The sequence below is a fragment of the Scatophagus argus genome, chromosome 23 (genome assembly GCF_020382885.2).
Source record: "Scatophagus argus isolate fScaArg1 chromosome 23, fScaArg1.pri, whole genome shotgun sequence".
In the NCBI taxonomy this organism is placed as follows: domain Eukaryota; kingdom Metazoa; phylum Chordata; class Actinopteri; family Scatophagidae; genus Scatophagus; species Scatophagus argus.
The window spans coordinates 4,919,950-4,941,922 of NC_058515.1; the positions used below are offsets into that span (position 1 = coordinate 4,919,950).

General features: G+C 41.4%; 1 protein-coding gene across 5 annotated transcripts in view; it reads left to right on the forward strand.

The window, feature by feature from the left end:
* Positions 1 to 15,114, forward strand: part of serpinh2 (serine (or cysteine) peptidase inhibitor, clade H, member 2) — a 100,438-nt gene extending 85,324 nt beyond the window's left edge. For all 5 annotated transcript variants that reach the window (XM_046380678.1, XM_046380675.1, XM_046380677.1 and 2 more), the window contains 3 exons: positions 3,307 to 3,399; positions 3,858 to 4,090; positions 13,393 to 15,114. In XM_046380678.1, the coding sequence (XP_046236634.1) occupies positions 3,307 to 3,399; positions 3,858 to 4,090; positions 13,393 to 13,692 (626 nt within the window). In that variant the 3' untranslated portion in view covers positions 13,693 to 15,114. The remainder of the gene's footprint in view (positions 1 to 3,306; positions 3,400 to 3,857; positions 4,091 to 13,392) is intronic.
* Positions 15,115 to 21,973: the final 6,859 nt, after the last annotated feature.

Sequence of the window (21,973 nt, forward strand, 5' to 3'; positions counted from 1 at the left end):
AGAGCTTATTTATCTTCCATTGGGGGTGATGTGTCATCTTAAATAATTGAGTAACAAGTGTCCAGACTCTCTCCCTCGGTGTCATGCCTAACATCTGTGCTTGGAGCGCTCCAAGTCTGCGGCAGCACAGCTTGGCTCAGATCTGTTTTTTTGTGACGGGCTGCAGTGGTGGAAACTAGTCAACGTTTCAGTACAAACGAAGTCGGTTGGGAGCCCCATCTGTGATCGAACAGTTGCATCCCGAAAACATGCCCATGTAGTCCTTATCTGAAATTCATCGTTCATTGTGCCAGTTTAAAAAAGTAGATTACTTTAACTTTTATTTAGCTGTTAAAGGGTGTCTGTATTTGTATGACTAGATTTTAGTTCATCACAAGTCAAAGAAATAGCTTATTTTCCCATTTTCATGATAAACTTTTCAGGAATGTAATCTACCATCTCTTTTTCTCAGAGCACAGAGAACGTTTTGTGTGCCCGCTGACGTTCGAATCTGATTTTTGTTTGCAGTCTCCACAAAAGATGATGATGTGTTAAATATATCCCCGTTTCACTTGTTCTTTTTGCAGCGTTTGTCTCTGTTTTTGTGCTTTTGTCATTGTTTATCGCATGTCTAATCTACCCCTGTCTCCTCTTCCTCTCCTTCCCACGTGTCTCCTGTTCACATCCTTATCTTCTTCTGTGTGAGTCTATTCCCTCTGTTTCCTCCTGTAGATATTCTTTTTATTAGGTGCAAAGAAGGAAAGGCTGCAGAAGTGAAAACAGGTTGCCAACAGAGAGACAGCCTTTTGGAAATAACTTTCTTTGACAGACTGTACATTGATAAGCAATTTAATTAATTTTCTTTGTTTGATGTTTGAACTTCATTACAAATTTAGTTTTACTGTGAACTGACCCCTCGTTGGTCAGTTAATTAATTTTATGGAGAAAATAAACAAATTAGATAATACAGCAGATTGAAGCACACAAATTAGATTGTGGAAAATTGGATTCCTTTAGTTTTGAATCAGAATTTAAAAGTGGTCAATAGTGTGCTTCTTGCTATTTTGAGCTGCTTGTCGGCTGTTGTAACACTTCTTTTTATTTATTTTTTATTTCTCCTGAATTTCAGGGTCCTAAGGCAGTTCACACTGTGTGATATTGTAATGGCTTCAGAGACAGTGCTTGAATTTCTTTTGGCACTGAACAGAAATCTGCTTCCTTACCCATTATTGTTTGTTGGGCTTTGGTTCTCTTTAGTTAATTATTGAAAGGGAGAATTAAAAAAAACAGCTCTTCGAGGTCCCTCCTTCCCTGGGCCGTGTACAGTATTCAAAGAAAGGGAAGGTCAGGGACAATTAGTGGAACATGTTTATAGTAGAGAGATGTTAAAAGCAAAGAGAATGACAAGAGGGCTGCAGAGAATGAGCAGCGGTAAGGACAAATTTCTGGGTGGGAATGGAACAAAGAGATGTAGTGTAATGGAAATGGGAGAAAAGTAAAGAGCAAAAACTAAGAAAAGTAAAGAGAATGTGGCCTGCTGAGAGAGCGAAAGAGATTGACAGACATAGTGGAGGGATGCAAAAAGGCCTACCTTGGGAGTTCTAGTCCACACTAGTTAATTAATTCAGGCTTTGTTCCTGTTTTAAACAAACAAACACTGGAGACCGAAGAAGAAAAATAAGATTGTAGGGGGAAAAAAAACAGCATAGAGAAACTTCGACAGTAGATAACGTAACAACATGGGGAACTGGCATAGGAAAGAAAAGGCGAGAGAAAACAACAAGTCCCCACATATTTAACCTCTAATAATAGCTTTTGAAATACCACAACTACTTGTAATCAGAAGTTGATGAGGGACGAGAAGGAGCCGGTCGGTCTCATTGATTTTTCCTCTGGTTTGTGCCTGAAGTTTACTGTATGAATTGGTAAGTCTGTGAGCGATTGGATTTCTTAACTGTGCAATTGTCTTGTTGTTTATTGTTGATGGATATTAATGGATTCAGGTTTCAAGTGAGCTCTTGGCTGCCTTGCTGTCCTATGGTACACATACTGTGGAGAAATTATTCATCATCAAGAAATCATTTCAATAGCACGGCCGCCACTTCAGGGAACCTTGTTTTTGAATTCCAGTCGGATCATGTTTCACTCTCTGATGTTGTAAGAAGCAGAGCGAAAGTCTTTGACTTGCGTTAACATGCCTGGGAGGGAGAATCACATGTTTTGCTGTGACTTGTGATTGGCTGGGGTCCAGCGGAGGATTGGTAGTTTTTGGGAAAGTCACCCCTGGTGCCGAAACAATTAGCTGATGAATTCATCAACGGAACATGAATTGACGCAAATTTTGATAATTAATTCAACAATTTGAGACAGCATCAGTTTCACACATCCTGTTCAGTTTGAGTTCCAGTCGACCTGTGAAAACAGATGTATAATATCTTCTGTGACGCTGGAACTGAAGAAAATAAAAAAATAAAGAAGTTCTACCAGAGATTTTCTTTTTTAAAATTTGGACATTGGTTACCATGGCAGTGGCCAAAGTTTCAAAGAATTTGGGTCGGGTCTACAATTTCAGGCTTTCAATGGAGCTTCCAATGTGTATTGTTCATTATTTTTTGACATTTTGAAGTCTAATTGATAATCGATGATACAGATAATAGAAGGCTTTGCTCAAGACAAGTATTTAATGACGAAGCTTAACAATTGGTCTCTAGACTTTGATCAGGACAAATGAGCCATTTGATTTTTTTTTTTCTTCTCTATCTTGCACCTTATTGTGTCATGAGTGTGTTGATCTTTTCAGACAATTAATTGATATTGAAAATCATTGTTAGTTGTGGCCCTAGCTGGCCCCAGGTGACATTCACAAAGACTGACATAAGTACAAACCATAATCTGTCGACCTCTTTTCTCCATCCTGTGTCACCGGCACGATTGAATTGGCCAGCGGCTTTGGGAAAGTGTTGTGAGGTTATTACAAGAGTAATTCCACCACTCTCAGCCCCTCTTAAATTGACAGCTGTCATGGGGTTAGCAGGGCCAAGTGGGATGTGGTGTGCAGTGAATGGGATGGTGTGGCCTTAAGCACCTCATAACTCAGTATGGCACTCTGTGAGAAGAGTAGACATTTTTTTAATGGGCAGTAGATATTGATGATTCATGAGCAGTGTCACCGTGTATCAAGCCCATATGTATTTATGAACATGGCATTGTTTAACCCAGTGTCCACCTTTTCACCTCTTTCAATCATTCAGTATTTTCTTACAGCCTATCCATGTCAACCATTCAGTATTCAAAATGTCCTCTGTGTTTGTTTGGCTGTTTGTTCAGGGTTATGGGAGAGAGAGTTCAGTGAGGAGAACACAGATCTTCGTACCTTCCTGGGGAAGAAGTACACCAAAGTGATAATGATGCACAGAGCAGGTAAAAACAGTCTGTTGCGGGCCGCACTCGTGCCAGCAAATAAGTGCAGTGAAGAACAATTTAGGTTCTAAAATGGCTTGAACATCTGTAAGGTCCAATCTGCTTCCTTCCTATTTATCACTGTGTGCCTTATGATTTATTTAGCATGCTTTTCATATTTTATGTATCGTCTTAAAACAACAACAAGGCAGAGTGAATTTCTGCTCTGGCAGCATTAAAGGTTTGGTGGGACGCATTGTGTTCTGCATATTGTATTCTGTTCAGTGTTTAATGTTTCTAAAGTGATTTTCCATCTCATGATAATATTATTTCAGTGATGAATTGTTATCCTGTCTAAGGTTGCTATCACTTTATGTTTGCATGGACTTAATCCAGGTGAGAACTCAGGAGGCACCTGCTTGCCTCTCTCTTATCTTTTCCTCAACTCTGCTTGTGTCTTTTCCTGTTCTTTCCTCCAGGTTTGTACCGTTACCACGAAGACATGGAAAACATGGTGCAGGTTCTGGAGGCACCTCTGTGGGGAAGTAAAGCCAGCGTGGTGCTCCTGCTTCCTTTCCACGTTGAGAGTCTGGTGAGGCTGGATAAACTTCTGACCCTCGAGCTGCTGTCCAAATGGCTGGAGAAGGCCAATATCACCAGTGTGAGCATCTCGATGCCCAAGGCGAACATCACCAGCGCACTTAGTCTGCAGGTTAGTACATCAGATGTCTTGTTTCATACATATTTTATACATATTTGGTGAAATATTTGAAGTAGACCTGTACATACATGCTAAAAGGTGATTATTTAAAAAATAATAATGACTGAACGGACTTAGGGTGTGTTACTGTGATTTTAATGAAAAAGTCCTTAAAACACAAAGCTAAGATAAACTTGACTAATACCCACATCATTTATAGACTGATATTTTAAAACCTTGCTCAGTGGACTCCCTAGGTCTGCATAAATCACATTGTGATGTTTTTGTTTCCATTTAGAGTAATGCATCATGGCTGTTTTCTATGGCAGGCAGAGCAGCATCTCTGAGACTGAATGCACTGAGATGTTTAGATAAAAGATGATGTTTTATCCCTCACCTGATAAGCTGTAAAACTCTCAGAATGCTCTCAGAGGGCCTTCAGTTGCTTTTTTATGTCACTGGCTTTACAGTGTAACTCATGTGTGACACACTTGAGATCCACTAGGTTTGTGGTTGCATCCTTTCTTCCCCACTCGCCTGTTGTGCGCATGCAACTGTAGCTTCTGATTATTCCCCCCAGGCCTTGGTTAGCTCTGGCAAATCCTTTGAATGAATGTGAACAACCAGGTGCTCCATCTTCATCTGATGCAGCCCATCTTGAATTAGAATCATTTCTAGAGTCGCCTCACCTGCTCTGGCCATACGGTTTTCAGTCTTTTCAGCTGGATCTACAGGTGTTTCTGTGAGAATGTCTTTTTGTAGTTGACACAGCAGACGTAGGGATGTGCTTATGTAGAATATTGAAAGCGTAATGGAGAAGTGGCTGCTCATCTTTTGAATGGCGGAATTTGACGGAGTGGATCATGCGTGCGACCTCGATTTAAGATTCCTCTTTTAGTTTCTATCTCTTGTTCATTTCCTGCGTCAGCACACAGCATCATTTTTCACTTCACCTGATATGGCTTTTCATATCTCCAAGAAATCCAGCAATCATGCTCATTGTTTCTTCCCCCTTCTTCATTCTGCTCTTTGGTTTGTCCATGCCCCTTCTCCTTTGTTCTCTGCTTCGGTGTTGGCCACCTCCTCTTCCTGACATGTACTCTGCTTATCTTGGTTCTTTTTCTCTTTCCCTTCAAAAGTAATTTTTTTTCTATTCATATGTCATTCATCTTTCTTCGCACTTGGCTCTGTCGCCTCCTTTCTCTTTCTCTCTCTCTGTTTCTCTCTATCTCTCCCTCCCTCCTTTCGTGCTTGTGTCTTGCTGCTTTGCCTCCAAGTTGTGCATTTCTTTCTTTCTGTCTTTACCTCTGTTCTTTTCCTGCTTTTCTGCCTTCTTTTTCCTCTTTAGTGCTCTTAGTAACTCAAACAGTGGCCCTTCTTGGCCCTTCCAGTTCAATGCAAATTCAAAGTTTGAGTGTCACCTCTTTTCCACATTTCTCCTCTCTCCCTTGAGGTTATGGGCATTCAGCTGTACACCCAGCACTGGGCTTTAACAGACTTCAGCAAGGAATCAAACCTGCTGGGAGGCTAAGAGGGACCTGAGGGTGACCGTGGCCTGTAGCTCTTCTGTGAGTTTCAGAAACTTCCCACAGACCTCCTTTTGCAGGAGCACAAAGGTCATACCACAGCCCAGCTGGTCGTCTGCCTGTATCACTGCTCCTCGTAACCCCAGCGCCAGCAGGTAGCTGGTCAGAGTCAGAGGAGAGGAAGTCAGGAAGAGCACCAGGCAGACAGGCTGCAGCTTAGTGGCTTCTGATGCTAATGCGAGTGCATGGGGGTTGTTAGGGTTCATACAGGCCAAACCAGAGGCTTTCTTTGGCTGCTGTCTGGAATGTTGAGAGTTGCCGAGTGAGTGGAAGAGCACGTATTTGACTGGACCACAGGGTCCACATCAGGGGCAAGGGCACAGACAAGTTGTTGGGATCACACAGGCCTCCACACCTTTGAGAGTGTCCTGCTGGTTTGGGTCATGACAAACAGAAAAGAAAGTTTCCTTTTCATACATATTGTACTGATAATGGTTGCAGTCCTAGTTCTACATTTGATGATGTCAGATAATGTACTCTCAAGGGATAATTCCATTAAGTCACAGGTGGCTCGAAAGACCATATCAATGCCTTAAAACATTCTTGGATCTGCAATGGAACAGCCTGGTCTATCTTTGGAACTCATCTTAAGATGCACTCAGATTAAACACAGAGCAATTTAGAACTCACCAGAAACTGCAACTTGTTCTGCTGCTTTTCGCCAGTTTTTTCAACCGTTGCAATTGTAAAGTGGAGTCATACCACCCTCGTATCAGTACAAATAATTTTATTTAATTTTCTGAAGTTGAAACATTTTCAAATTGCAATTCCCACAAGTCACATCCTCTTTGCCTCCTCTTGCATCTTTGCACTGACTTTCCATCAGAGATGGAGACTTGTATCAAACTCAAGTTGCACACACACAGTGGCTTGAAACCTAACTTGATACTCATCCAAAAGGCTTGACTTTGACTTGAGTTTTGGAACTTGTGACCTCTTGACTTGTTTTCGCATTTAAGCATTAAGGAAATGTCTGACGATGCTGAAAGTTCCAACAGCGCCATGGCAAGTACCCCTGCAGGAGCTGTGCTATTTTTCATTACCTTCAGCTTTAATAACTTCACACAAGGGTCTTAACGAAATAATTACAGTGTTTTTTTTATCACAATGAAAACGTACCTGATAGATGAGTCACTTGTTTATGTGAAAGTTGATGTTAGCGCCTATGGACTGAGGTAAGTTCCGCTAACTAACATTAGTGGCCGCTAAATATTTTGAAAAGATGACTTGTCGTCAGCTTGTCCACAGGAGCTGTTGGCTTTGCTAAGACTAGAAAAATGGTAACTTAGTGAGAGAAAGACCACTTTAATTATTAATGTTGGCCACAGACAGTTTGCTGGTCTAGTGTGGGCTCTTAACATGACAGGCTTATTAGTTTACAGTTACACTGAGTTTGATAGGCTAGAGGGATATTTCATTTACAGTAGATTACAAGATGTCATTTGTTGGAGAACCAGAGTAGTTATATAGTGTTATACATGTTTGTACTCTGCTATGAAAAGTACTTCTGTTGTCATGCAGAAGGTGATTGAACACTCATTACAACCATAAGAGACTCAAGGCCTCACTTGCAACAAATGACTTGTGAATATCTCTGCTTTGTATGCAGTCACTCAGAGGTTAGTTGAACCTGACAGACACAGAGGGCACGTCAGTAAAACCTATTTCCCCTGGGCCTGCAACACTGACTGGAACCTAATACCATATCCTCTTTACATGTACATTGTAACCTCATCATGGACTGATGAAATCCACTTTGCCCTCTTGCTAGTTTAACAAACATCTCTGAAGAGTTGTGCTGCCATGTTATTCTGAGAGCCATGCCCTGAAGAACAAGCTTTTGACATTAACATTGTCAGGTCACACTGGGGAAGGGGGCGGTAATTTAGAACTACAGCTTGAAACAACTCCGTTTGACACGGCAATGACTTTGCTATGGAAAAAAGCGTACTGTTGCACAAAACAGTCTTTTGTCTCTACAGGAAAGTTTGAAGAAAAAAAATGTTTATTACTATTTCTTTTTTTGGCTGTGAACAACTATAAGTAGCTGTACTTTGCTCTCATTATGTAACTTAAACATGGACAAGTACTTGAATGCTTTGACCTCTGTTTCTCTGACTCACCACAAGTTGTCTCCCTCCGTTTGCTCTCTCAAGAAAAAGAAGTGAATTTGGGGAATCATTATGAAATGGCCAAAGCTCTGAAAAAACCCTCAGCCCACTCCAATCTCATTTCATCTATCTGTCTAGCTTCTATGGCTGTGACAGGCTGCCACGTTTCCCCTTACGATCATTTTTCCAATTGGGTCAGGCAAATAATTGCTCATCACCGTACGTTAATACTGTTTACCACTTTGTCTGTCAGTGGTTTGGATGGTCACGGACTCCTGAGATTAGAGTCTGGAAACAGTCGGTCGTAGTTGTGTGTGTGTGTGTGTGTGTGGATGTCAGACCTAACACTTGTGTCCTCTTGTGTGAGGCAGAACAAACAAAACCCCGCGCCTCTGGATTTGCCATACCAAATGCGTTCTTTCCCTCCTTCCCCTCCGTCATATCAGTCCCATGGATCTAATTCCTTTTTGTAGGTCTCACATGTGACTGTAATATGCCATTACTCAACATTACACAGGTTCTGCTGACCTAAATAGTAGTGACATTCTGCAGGCAAGTGAACAGCAGAGGTGGAGGGGAGGGGGGGTCAATGATTGCTTGGGGACAAGGTGGAAAGTGTCACAGAGAACTATAAATAGCTGCAGAATTCTGCCTTTTTCTTCTTAGTGTCTCCCTGTTTGTGGTGTTCTCTGGTGAAGGGCAGGCTGTGTCATAGTCTGTAGCCAGAGACGGAGAAGCCTCTTAACAAGCTTGGCCCAGAGGTCACTGAATAAACCACCCTTATTGCTCTCCCCCTGTGTCTCTGATCCAGTGCTGACCAGGCCACACACACACACACACACACACACACACACACACAACCACACAACCACTAAGCTAGCTGTATCTCCAGTCAGTGACTAAGACATATGAATGTGCACGGGAGAGCTCACTCAATCACGGCTAATGAGGTCAAAAGGCCATCAAATATTTACAAGAGCACACTCCACGGTATACAGTGTCAAGGGACAGCTGTTTTAACATAGCCACTACAGCCCTGCATCATATGAATTAATCAGATGTGTTTCATAGCCATTAGTCGAATATCTCACTAAGAGCTAAGGCTTCTTTTTACCTTTTCATTTTGTGGTGAAATTGCCCTGTGGAATAAAAAGCGGTTCATGTGTGTATATGTGAGCGAATGAATGAGACCGTGAGCATATTGACTGTGCAGAAGAGGTAAAAGCTCATGTAAATAAGACACCAATAGCGGTTTTGCTGATGAGACTCAATAAAGAGATGGAGAGGCTTTGAAGCCTCGAGAGAGGTGATAGAAAGAGAGTTTTTTTTTTTTGTTTTTTTTTTTTCAGAAAGGAAAAAAAAGCCTCCATCTAATGTGTCCATGAAATGGAGCTGTGATGATGCCAGTGCCACATACTGCACACTTGAAACCACCCACGCAGGATGTTAAGGGCAGTATTGAATTAAGCAGAACATGTTTGTGGTTGTTAAAGGTGATGATGGATTAAAAAAAACATTTGGCAGATTTGATTGGTAAGCCAGAGGGAATAGGAGGTGTAAATTATGCAGGAGCAGGGGAGGTACGGATATTGTAATGTACACATGGGTGAAAGAAGGCCCCAGGGTTGAAACCAACTCCTGGGCCATCACAATCTGGAACCTCGTAAACTCAAATTAAAATAATACGATCCCCAACAACATCAATAAATGTCAGGATTAAGGTAATTAATTTTGAAGTGAAATGACTGCAAGTCTGAACAGAGGGCGCTGTTCACATTTAGACTGGACTAAATGCCTCAATTCTGTGCAGTCACTTCAAGTGACAGGTTCGTTAGTGATCGTGAAGTCAGAGACAATACTTTAGATGATTGCTTCACAAACGAGAAACGTTGGCTCTTAATATCGCTTGTTTTAACCAGTAGTGGACATCTAAATATGCAAAGTGTTGGTTCAAAGGCATTATGTTTGAAAGACTAAGAGAGTCAACATTCAAGGAATACAGCATCGAGAGACATTCTTCCTCTAAGCATGCTAACTATGCCACAGCAGAAAATGCCCTTAAGTGATGTTCCAACTTGCCAGGTGTTTTTACAAAGCAGCTGACTGTCCTAGAATTCAGTGCTGTGTTTTTAAGTTCCCGATTTGTGGTCCCCTTTACTTTATCTAAGTCAGTATTTTTCTTTCCTCTGGGATAAAAAAATAAACCCTAGTTTTTTTTTAGTCTAACCCCTAGTTTCTTATGACAATTATGGCTGATAGTCACAACGTAGGCATCATCATTGAATAGACCAGTTTGGACCGAGTTTGTTTCAGTTGGTGTCGACTGAGGGAACCATACAGTGTGTAGTGTATTTCAAATCGTTTGCCTTCTGATCCACCTAATCCTCAGTGTTCTCGTGAGGATTTGGGGGGATAAGATTGCAGCTGATTTGATAAAATATTGCAGTGTATCTTGAGAATTTAGAATTCATCTTATCATGTTTCAGTCCAACAGACTTGTTTATATAATGGAGTGATTTTTCTGCTGGTTGTGTAGTGGTATTGCAGTTTGGGGCACAAATGCGTCCAAGCATGTAGTGAAATTTGCATGAACCTAATGAATAATATGATAGGAGTTTTAATATCAGCCACAGTTGTGTTTTTCTGCCCCACTTTGCTATAGTGACTACACGCTCAGGCTGCATGTTTGGCTCAAAAAAAAAAAAAAAAGAAAAAGCAGTGGGTTGGTGCCATAGTGAAGTAGCAAGGCATCGTAGAAGTTATCTTCATTGCCAAGCAACCACCATCACAAATGAAGATCTCTGACAGAGATGTTTTAAAGTTTTATTCGCACTATGTTCAATTGTGTTCACCGACTTTCGTCCTCACTCTCTGACTTCCTTCTGGAACTTAAAAGTCTAGTCATTTTTAGAATTTTAATGCAGAAATCTTACATGTTATGTCTTTTAAGATCACTCCATCGGTGTTTAGCCGATTGGTAGGGATGAATTGTTATATATGGTGTGTAGTCTTTCTTGTGTTTTCATAATCACTTCCAGTTCAAGTCTCGTAGTTTACAAGCAGCAAATACAAAAAGAACACAGACTATTCTGCAGTGCTCTTTTCATACTGCTTTTCTTCTTATCATTCTTTATTGTCACGATCAAGGCTGCTCTGTCTCTTAACATCAGTTGCAGTGACCCCCTCACAGATGGAGCTGTAACATGTCCTGGCTGCCACAACCTATCTACTTATAACCCACACACGTACAGCCAACAAGCTACTTAGTGGGCTCACCCACTGAGCTGAAATAATGTGATGCGGAGTGCTGCACGCCTGAGCCTTGATGCCATGCTACCTTAGACCTGGTTAGGCTGCACCGCTGTAGGCCAAGTAAGAACTACACACACACACACACACACACACACACAGGAAACCACTAGCTGATAATGCCTGTGGCTCTCGCTCACAGACAAATAGCTCGTTGATGCTGTGTGCCGAGGCATCAGCAGTCCGCCCAATGCTGTTCCATCTAAGATTCATGTAGTGCTTCAGAGAGAAAGGGCAGCCAAAGAGCACCTCCCAGAGGTTTTTCTCCCCACATAATGCAGTGCCACACCTCTGCAGTGCATGAGGCCTCCATAGCGTCCTCTGACACCCCTGGCCTGCTTCCCGGCGCGCTGCCACGGGGTCCCTTAATTTTTAAACACTTTAAAAAAATTAACCAGGCACTTCTGCCTTGACAAGCAGAGTGAGAGAGTCAGAGAAGGGCTAGGTCATGTGGGGTTGGTTGTTACTATTTATATGCTTCATAGTGGCGCCTGCACTACTGTAGGCCAAGTGAGCTGGCTACTCAAGGGATACTGGAAGAGAATGGAGGATGGTTGACCCAAATGTAGATGGAGGCAGAGCTGGTGCAGATCAGTGATTTATACACAGTAATCAGATGCAAAGAGGTCCAAGAAGGCAAATAGGCACTCACGCAGATAAGCAGGTAGGTAGACAGGTTCAGATTACAGATGTGAATGCAAAAGCAAGAACAGCGTAACGAGGATGAGTGGGAATGCACGTTTAAAAATCTGGGGGGGCGGAGGGGTTGCATGGGCAAAGTCCAGCAGCCTCTGGTGGACAGGTGGAGAATGGCAGTATATGTGTTTGCGGATGTGGGAATGTGTATAGAGAGGGACAGAGAGAAAAAGAGAGAGAGACGGACGAGCCAGACGCATTTTCTCATGCTCACATTTGTCTTCTTGTCTGGTGGAATCCACCGACTTCAGCCTGTTTCTGTTTCCCCGTTAGATAAGGAGCGGAAAACCTTGAAATCTTTTGCCGATGGAGATCGAGAAGTTGAGCGAGCGATGTATACCGGGCCAAGTTGGCTTGTCAAAGGAAAGAGAAAGATGAGGCGGGGAGGAAAAAGACTTAGAGTTAGGAGCAGAGAGAGAGAAAGAGCGAGACAGAGTGGGATAAAATAGAGGCACATGGGGCTGATGAGGAATGGGGATGCCAGGCAAGTGGCAGAGCAGCACAGGAAGACAGTGATGTAGTGGTAGCGGGTGGAGGAAGAGAGGAGGAATAATGGATGAGGACAATAGAAATGCATTAGTGCAGGAAGTGGTGTGCGCGTGTGTGTGTGTCTGTGTGGAGGAGACCTTTGCATGAAAACACAGAATGGCAGATACCTACAACTGCGTATACATCTGCCTGTTTCATGTTTAGGCATATGCCGACATGATCCAGTTTAACTTCCTCTCACATAAATAACTCAGATTCAAAGTAGGAAAAGCAGACATTCTACATGGATTATTAGAGTGGCCCTTTGGCATGATGTTTTAACAGTCAAGTAGGGTTATAACAATGCAACATCAAGACAATACATCCAAATAATTTTGTGTTCTTCAGTTTAATCAGCTAAAGTCTGAACAATGATTGAATGAAAACAAGATTTTCACCCACTCGCGCTGCTCTGCAACTTCTCTTCCAGACGCGGCCTTCCGCACATCCACACACAAAGTCCACACTGTGGCACACTCACACCCACACATGCTCTCATCTGGCCCCTGGAGAAGCCTGTCACTGTGAGTGGCCCTCTGCCATGGGAGGATAAACTACCTGTCATGACGACGACTTTCTGTGGAATTCATATCAGAGGCAAAACAAAGGAGGTGCTGAGGTCATGGGGCATCACTCTTAAATTATTCATCCTCTGCTTCCTCCTTCCGTCTCCTCTCTGCCTGTCGCCCACTTTGTTCTGCCAGCTCACAACAAGGGCAACTGTCAGCCTCCATCCCATCTCAAAATTTTGGTATAGAAAGTAGATAAACATGGTGGGAAAAACTTCTTCAGAAAAGCTGCTTATTAACTGTTTTGGAGGGTATGTTTATGTTTGTGTTAATCATCTAGTGAGGTTTGTGGAGCGCAGTGCATGTCTCCCAACCTCTGAAGGTCACAGCATCATGAAATTTTAAAATATGCTTTCCCTCCCACTCGTTGTTCGGTCCTCTTGCGTGCATAATTGATCAGTGTCCTGGCAGCTGCTTGTTGACGTAGACATACGGGACGTCTCATACGCAAACTTTGCGAGAGCTGAATTCAAGGCAATTCGTGAATTCTGTCACTCTGTATTTTTTGATTCCAGAAACAGTTGTCTGCTCTGGGCTTGACTGATGCCTGGGACCAGAAAGTGGCCGATTTCTCTGGGGTGTCAGACAAGAGCAAGGGGAAACTCCACCTGAGCGCAGTCCTCCAGTGGGCCTCGATGGAGTTGACTGCTCAAGCTGGAAAAGGAGAGCTGGAGGAGGAGAACGTAGAAAAGCCCAAGATGTTCTACGCCGATCACCCCTTCATCATCTTTGTTCGAGACAATGCTACTGGAGCCCTGCTGCTGATGGGAGCTCTGGACCATGCAGAAGGAGAAGCCCTCCATGATGAACTGTAACACCCTCTAACATATATCCTTTTTTCCTCTTTTTTTTTTTTTTTTTGCTCTGTCTCTTCCACACTCCACACTTTTCTAAGTTGAGACATTGTCATTCACTGTGGCACACTATCACGTCAGACTACAGCTGGCTGTCACACATTGACACTGCACAGTCTCGAGTTGACTGACACTGACACTGCCTTACCCGACACTTACACAGTCACACACACACATACCGACACCGACATGGCATACATAAATGAAGATACTGTAAGAGACATTACTAAAGTTGACGGATACAGAAAACTTCAGACTCTCTGCGCTTTCTCTCTCCCACGCATGTGCACCCACACACACACACACACACATGCAAGGCCCCAGTGATCAACGCGAAACAAAATGACAAACAAGAGTGTGCTGACAAACACTAACATGCTGACAAGCAGAAGTGGTTACACTGGCACAACACTTGCGGCAGCATCAACAAAGAACTTTAACGAAGTGAGGCACGCAGTGACACTTGAATCCTCCCTGTCAGGCAAACACCAGGGCAGGTGTTTGTGTGTGTGTGTGTGTGTGTGTGTGTGTGTGCGCGTGCGTGTGTGCTTGCACATGGTGACTAACAGATCAAGGGTGCCCATGAGGCAGCTCTTGGAGCTGGCAGGGACCTGTGGCGGCGTCCCCTGGGCTACATCTGTGGAAGACTGATGGATCGGCCAAGTGCTTATTGATGAGCCAGCTTAATGCTAATGGCCGTAATGAGTCAAAACGCTTGTCAACAACACGGGGAGGACAGGGGAACCTTTTAATCTCTTAATACCATCAGGGATCAATGACCCCGTGATGCCGCTGGAAGCAAACATCTGACTGACATCGCTTGACTTAAATGTAACGACTTAATGTTTAGGATGATTACAGCTATTCAAGTAGCTATTGATTTCCATTTGTATATGTGTTTTTAAAGCCTCAGAGTGGATGGTTGAGATATGAATGAACTTCAGTAGCTACTGCATGTTTGATATGAGAATTTTAAAAAATGTCTGCTCGAGCCACAGTGTAGTTATCAGTCTCTTTACCCGATCTTGATACAAACCAGTCACTGAAACATGTACTATTAATATATAATACATGTGGACTGCCACAGCTTCATCTTTAGTGACAGCACTGATTCAGGCTAAGACCGGAGGCCTTTTTTTTTTTTTTTCTCCTCTGCACAGAAATGTGTTGGCTGACATTGAGCCTCAAGGGTGCGTGGAAGCCGATTTAAAGCCCTGAACTAGCATCAGTCATTGCATTTTGAGGGACAACACATGATAGTCTTGAAAGTGCAGCAACAACTATGTCAACACACTCATTTCCCAACAAACAGACAAGGTTAAATATGTTTCTTCCACTTCTACCAACGCATAACTGAGAAATAAAATATGAGTCAACAAAAAAGAAAATAGCCCCTCCTTGCCATTCTTCTTAAAACAATGTTAGCTTTTTGGTAACTTTGATGTTTGTTAATAATGCAACATTTCTGTGCAGCTACAATAGGGTGCCTACACACACAAAAACATTTGGTGTACACAGTATTTCTTGAAAGTAAAAATGTAAGAGTGCTACATCTGTCCTGTTGTGCTAAGCAACAGCGTCTAGACATACAGCTGGTCTGTCTGAGGCTCAGTATTCAACGAATCTGTTCCAGTAACACCCCGGTATTACAGCTTTGTTCCTAATTTAGCCCTCTGCACAGGTCTGCTCAGCAACAGTATGTGTTGTGCGTGTGTGTGTTCGTGTACTGCTAGTGTGTGCATTCATGTGTGAATAAAGCTACTACAATGACCTCTCTGCAGTGGCCTCCTGTGCCGCAGAGACTTGTAAAGGGCACTATACTGCAGGTATACTCCACACTGAATAAACCCGGGAGCACAATTTAGACAAGCCGATGATGGATCTGAGCCCGTCTGCTGTGAGCACATCAATCCTGCTCATTCGAACAGCAGCTCCCCGCTGACTCACCTTCACATTTCATTCAGTTCAGAACACTTACAAACACATGCGTGTCCACATCTGCTCGCAGGTAGCCAGACATAATCTGACATGCAAAGAAAAGGTAGAAGAAAACCACTTCTCAGTGATGCAAAGAGCAGTTGTATGAATAGTGTATCCAATTCTGTTGTATTACATGCAAATGAAATGATGAACTATGTTGTTAAGGGTCATTACACCAAAAATATGCTAACTTTTACTTACTGTTGGAAACAATTTTGTTTTAGTTTTGCTTTGCAGTTTTCCCAAAAGAAAAGAAATGGCAGCTGGTGTTTTTCAGGTACAGGAGTGGGAAATGCACATATTTCATGATTATTTCTTAATTGGAAAGTTAGCATACATTTTTAATATTTTTCTGCCATTTAAATTATGTTGCTGAGCAGTACTTTGTACAAAAGGAAATAATACTTTTTTTTCTGGATTACAGCATTTAAAGGAAAGTTACATGTACATGAAATTATCACCAGCAGTAGAGCTCCCATCCGCTCTCTCACATGAAAAAAAGCTTTGGACTGAATTTAATGTTTAATAAACTTCCTGTGTTTCCTGATGCCTTGTATGAAGGGTTCAACTCAGACCAGTCCAAGCAGGACCCAGAAGAGGGTGAAACTGCGAAAGGGCATTCAGAGGAGAGTCATCCCAGTTACAGTACATTACTCACTCTTAAGAAGAAGTCATGGAAGTGGCTCTGCTCAACTGGGGGTCAACTTGCTGATAGCGCTACTACAGGGGGCTCTCCATTTTCGCTTTGGTCTTGTTAAAAGCTTGAGACGGGTCAAAACTAAAGGCCAAGTGATACATGAAAAACAGGGATGTTTCATACTCGTCCTTGATCGTGGGGACAGTTTACTGATATTCCGAGAAGCCAAGTATATCAGTCTATGTTCATTCAAATGTGGATTTAAATTTACACTGGTAGTGGGAGATCAGATTGTAATTAACATGCACTTTCCTGGATATATAAATAACAAAATGGTCATCAGACCTAAATGAACCTAACAAGTGTTTACACAGCTGTGGCAAGAATTCATTTTACAGGCTCCCTCAAAAGCTGAGATATGCCTTCTTGCCTCAGGGAAAGCCTTGTTAATTATAGCAAATCTAATATATTTTGTGTGAATTTGTGTAATTTTAACAAACGTATAAATGAAATTAAGAGCCTACAGAGATGCAAATATATTTATTTTCCAGAAAACGAAAATGTTGAGTGAAACAGAATGCAAAATCCTTTTTCCTTAAAGCAGACCAGTGACTGACCTGCAATGTAAGGATAGTGAAAAGGATCCTCAATAACAGACAATGTATTTCGGTTTCTAACAGGTAAAATTTTAAGGCTGAGGAAGTTTGTGGAACATCTTATTTAGGGTCACACACTGTATATTGTCCTACTTGATGTATTACATTATATTAATGGGAAATAATTTAGTTGCATTTTTTTGGCAGGGTGGGAGAGTTTGCAAGAGTTAAATGGACGAGGAATCGGTTTGGTCACCAGAAGCAACTTTGTGTTGCATGTTTTGCTCACGGACACCTCGACGTGGACATTGACCAGGGTTCAAACCACAACCTCGCTATAAACCGACGACCCAACCTACCTCCTGAGAGCTACGTCCCACGGACTTTGATATAAGTTTTAAGGTACAGCCAATATTATTAGTTTTTTGAGGTAACTTTTATGATACCTAGCTAAGTGTTTAACTAACTATGCCTAATAACGCTAACGTGACAAGCAGAAAAAAATGTGTGTGGTGTATAAGTGGATGCAGAACTTCAAGCTTTGTTAACGTTATGTGCTGTCAGTCAGTATAGAGTTGTAAATGCAGTCACGACAGTGACATTCATTCTTTTCGAAAAAATTAAAATGAAAGGCTGACTTATTCATAATTAAAATATGTCAAGAAACACTAAAACAAACGCTAGCTTAAACAACAGGTCGACGTCACAGCAGACATTTTGACTCGTTATGGCAGGAAAAGGACAGGTCTAACTAATCATGTTAATTATTGCTGCGCTGCACTTGTCTGTCTCTGTAAATTGCAAAAATACTTATCTTTTTCTTTATCACAGCAGACATTTTGGCATGTCAATACAGGAAAATGTGTAATTAATATCATAATGAGTGGAGCATTCCATTTAGATGAGCTAGTTGAAAGGCTTTGGTATTTGGCATGCTACGCTTTACTGGGAAGACTGGGGTAAACATAATCATTAAAAAATAGTTTCACCTGTTCCTTGACACTGATACACCTAAATGAAATGCAGTCATTTACATTTACTTATAATTTCACTGGAAGGTAAGAAAAGTGAAGATGAATAATGAATGAATAATTTAATATAGCTCTAATGAATTTTGTTATGTTAAAACTAGTAGACTTTCTTCCTCCTTTCAAAAGCCCTGCTAAACATGTACACAATATTGAAAAAAGTACTGGGACACTTGAGGGTCAACAGAGGGTTTAATGACATTAATGCATTCTAAATATATACACAGTTTTGCAGCTATTACAGCTTCCACTCTTCTGGGAAGGCTTTCCACAAGATTTTGTGTTTCTGTAGGGATTTTTACCCGTTTATGCAGTCGAGCATTTGTGAGGTCAGGCAGTGGTGTTGGACAAAAAGGCCTGGCTTGCACTCTCTGTTTCAGTTCATCCCAAAGGTGCTGGATGGGGTTGAGGAGTCTGTGTGGGCCAGTCAAATTATTCCTTACCAGACTCATCCATCCATCTCTTTATGGAGCTTTTCTTTGTGCACTGGGGCACAATCAGGCTGGAATAGAAAAGGGCCTTCCCCAAACTGTTGCCACAAAGTTGGAAACATAACATTGTCCAAAATATCTTGGTATGCTGAAGCATGAAAATTTCCCTTCACTGGAAATGAGGGGCCTAGTCCAAACGCTGAGAAAAAAGCACCATTAAGAGTTCTGTCTGGATACATATGTCCATATAGTCTATTTGAACTTGTTTTATGAAACTCTAAAAAAGGTCCACCCCAACAAGGACATGTTTGGAGGGCTGGGGTGTTTTCACACTTTCACCCTTTCAGCCATTCAAACAAACTCTTCAAGACTGTGGAGCAGTTCACTTAACCTGTGTGTTATGAACAAAAAGGGCTCCATGTTTACTTTACCATCTTTCCACAGTATATTAGCCCTTTAAGGGCCTGTTAAGGGTTAAAATAGGTAGCTCACATGACATTGCATTCAAAAAACAAAAATGTGGCAGATGAAAAGATGGCAAGTGGGGGAGGAGGATGAGGTGTTGTAGGGACTGAGGAGTAAACAACAGCTCTGTTACGAATATGGAACGAGGAATGTATCAAGCAGCAGCTATTTACAACACACAAAAATGCTATAAATACTAATTAGTAGCTGCCATCTTGTTCCAAATGACAGTTACCCATAATCCAAAGCAGTAAATGTCTGAGAGTTCCTATAGTGTGGTAAGAAAGATGACTGAGGCCTCCTCAGAGCTGAAGAGGACAGGAAAGAGAACTGGACCCTCTTTCAAATGAAATTGCAATGTGACAGCAAAAAGCACTGTGTGCCTTTTCTGTTGGTGCACTTTTTGGTCCACTTTAAGGGGACCGTGTTTGGTTTTGGTTAGCTTGCTGGCTTGTTCCTCTCATTCCTCTTCTCTGTGTTTATTGGCAGATTGCAAACCATCAGAAGTGCATACTGCCACCTACTGTACCGGATTGTATACATGCTATGCCTGTTAAGTCAATGAAGGCAATTTGGTTTTGCGTTATAAGCAGGTGTTTAAAATTTCCAATTTTTGGCCTGTTATATTTTTTGCGTCCCTAATTATAGAGTTAGGGTAAAGTGCATTAGTTTAGTTAATAGCAAGAACGTCCACATGCAGAAGATTATATAGTAGGGGCTCAAGATGTGTGCTGAATTTTGTGCTCTTAAATTACTGTGTAAGGTTTCGTATCCAGTAGTAGAAACATTTCTGTGGTGTTATTATTGCAGAGCGCAGATACTTGAAGACGTTGCTCCACATTCAGTTTTTGCATCACTCAAAGTAGTAGACGAAAAAACAAACAAACAAATAAAAACTTCAGAAAACAGTCAACACATTTTCCAGGGGGAGTTGGCAGTTCAATGTGAACTGTTTGGTATAAATGCATACTTCCTGACATATCACTGTGTTATGCTAACTCTTAAGCCATAATTGACAAGTTGCATTACTCTTGGCAAACCTCAAGCCTTCAAATACTTTTGAAGACTAAATACCACACAGTAGCTTTAACCTGTCACTATTGTCTATTGTCCTTCTCAGCAGCAGATAGTTAATCGGCCTGAAGCAGACTGTGTGCAGCAGCCATATTAATGTTATTGATCATTGTCAACTTCTGTGCTTCCTCCAATCTCAGATCACACTCTACTTTGGGGTTTCTTAGCTTTTTTTCTTTCCAGTAAAGGTTCCTTTTTTCATTATTCCCTTTCTCTGTTCTTCTCCCCAATAACCTGTCTCTGTTATTGCACACAGTCCTTAGAAAGTGACAACTTGAGAAACTGAATCAAAGTTTCAATAAAGCCTGGACTGCTGTGGGCTTTGACAAGTGAGATGGCTAGGGTAGAACAGCACAGGATGAGACTGAAGGAGGATATCTCGGTTCCAGAAAGATAAATAGTTCATGAAGCTGTTGACTTCACCATTTTATTACTTTTGTCTCAGAATTGTCCGCCTGCCTGCAGCGCTTTCTGCCCACAAATTATTCATCACGCTCCCCCCAGAACACAGCTGTCAATCCCAGCGTTAGGAGCTGGTATAGAAGATGGGAGTTATAAGTTTGTCATGAGCTCAGGTGCATGGATACTTGATAAAACTATAAAGGCTATAATGGCATCAAATAATCTTTTCAGTTTTACTTAGAAAAAGACAGAGTTGATGCAGTGAACACTCTTTAAGTTTAAGACTAGCTTACTTTCTTAAGGTTTGACCTTTCATCTTCCCTCTATTTTGTAGTTGACTCAAGGGGGATTGGAGAAGACAACGAAGCCTTTCTGATGGCTCCAGGTCTCTCATGTTGACGATGTAGAGGTCCAACTTGAGGGTAAATAATGATGGCTACACGCAAGAAGATGCATATTTATTTTCAATATTTCATTTATGGTTAATTCTTGAGAGAATATTACATTATTTGACATGCACATACTGAAAATGTATACCTACAAGTATAAATTTGAAAATATATTCATTGATATTCAATGCTTGGGTTCAAAATTCGTGTCTTTCCTGTTTCCTCACTTTCTGTCCTGTTTTTCCAAAGCTTGATACCATAAATATTTGCTTTTGATGTGTCCAAGATGTCTTTACAATGAAAGAGCATCATGTAATTGTTCTGTATCATGCTCTTTCAAAATGCCTAATTATGTAATTATGTAATTACCTCTAGGAGGAAGAATTTGTGTGATTTTGTTTTTTTTTTCCTTCCGTGGAGGTTTGATTTTTGTATTTTCATTTATGCAATGGTAAGTCTCAGCACAATTACATCAACCCTGAAGCCCAGACTACTGTCAAAAGTAATGATGGTGCTCAAGACACAGCAAAGAAAGAAAGAGAATAATGAGAACAATCTGACAATCTGAACTAGATATAATTATGAAAATTGGCGTCCTTCAAAAAGTCACTGCATTTCAAAGCTCTGTTAAAAGGTTTTGTGTGCATATCGCTGCATATACAGTACAATATGTGTATCTGTCAAGCATGGACAAATGAAAAAGCTTTGGTGGAGGAAAAAATGTTAGACCTGCTCCAATAACCTGGTAAAGCCATTAACTTGTTAATGAAAACCTTGTCAGCAACCGAGAAATGATGGTCAAGGTCTCCCGAACCACCAACAGCGACACTGCATGGATAGAACTACATTATCTCCATTGCAGACAACTAAACTGGAATATCACTTAACTCATGACATCTGCTATTTTTGCATTGCGAACATGAACAACTTTCATTTAATCCAAAAAAAAAAGACCTTTAGGAGTCAACTGCTGTCTCATTCAGACTGTCTCAAAAGTGCTTCATAAGCAGTGAATGAAAGTAAGATTTATTTTCATTTAAGCTTTTAAAACCAAACAAGTGTTTTTTTTAGTGATTATACTTGTGCTGAACCAGCACATATGTCCTTATTCCTTGAAAATCATCCTTTGCTTCAGATATTAAAGGACATTTTACATTCAGTTTGAAGTGGATTTTAGATCGAGTTATGCATAAAACAAGGCAAGCAAGATTGACCAATATACTGTCATATGTCGTATATC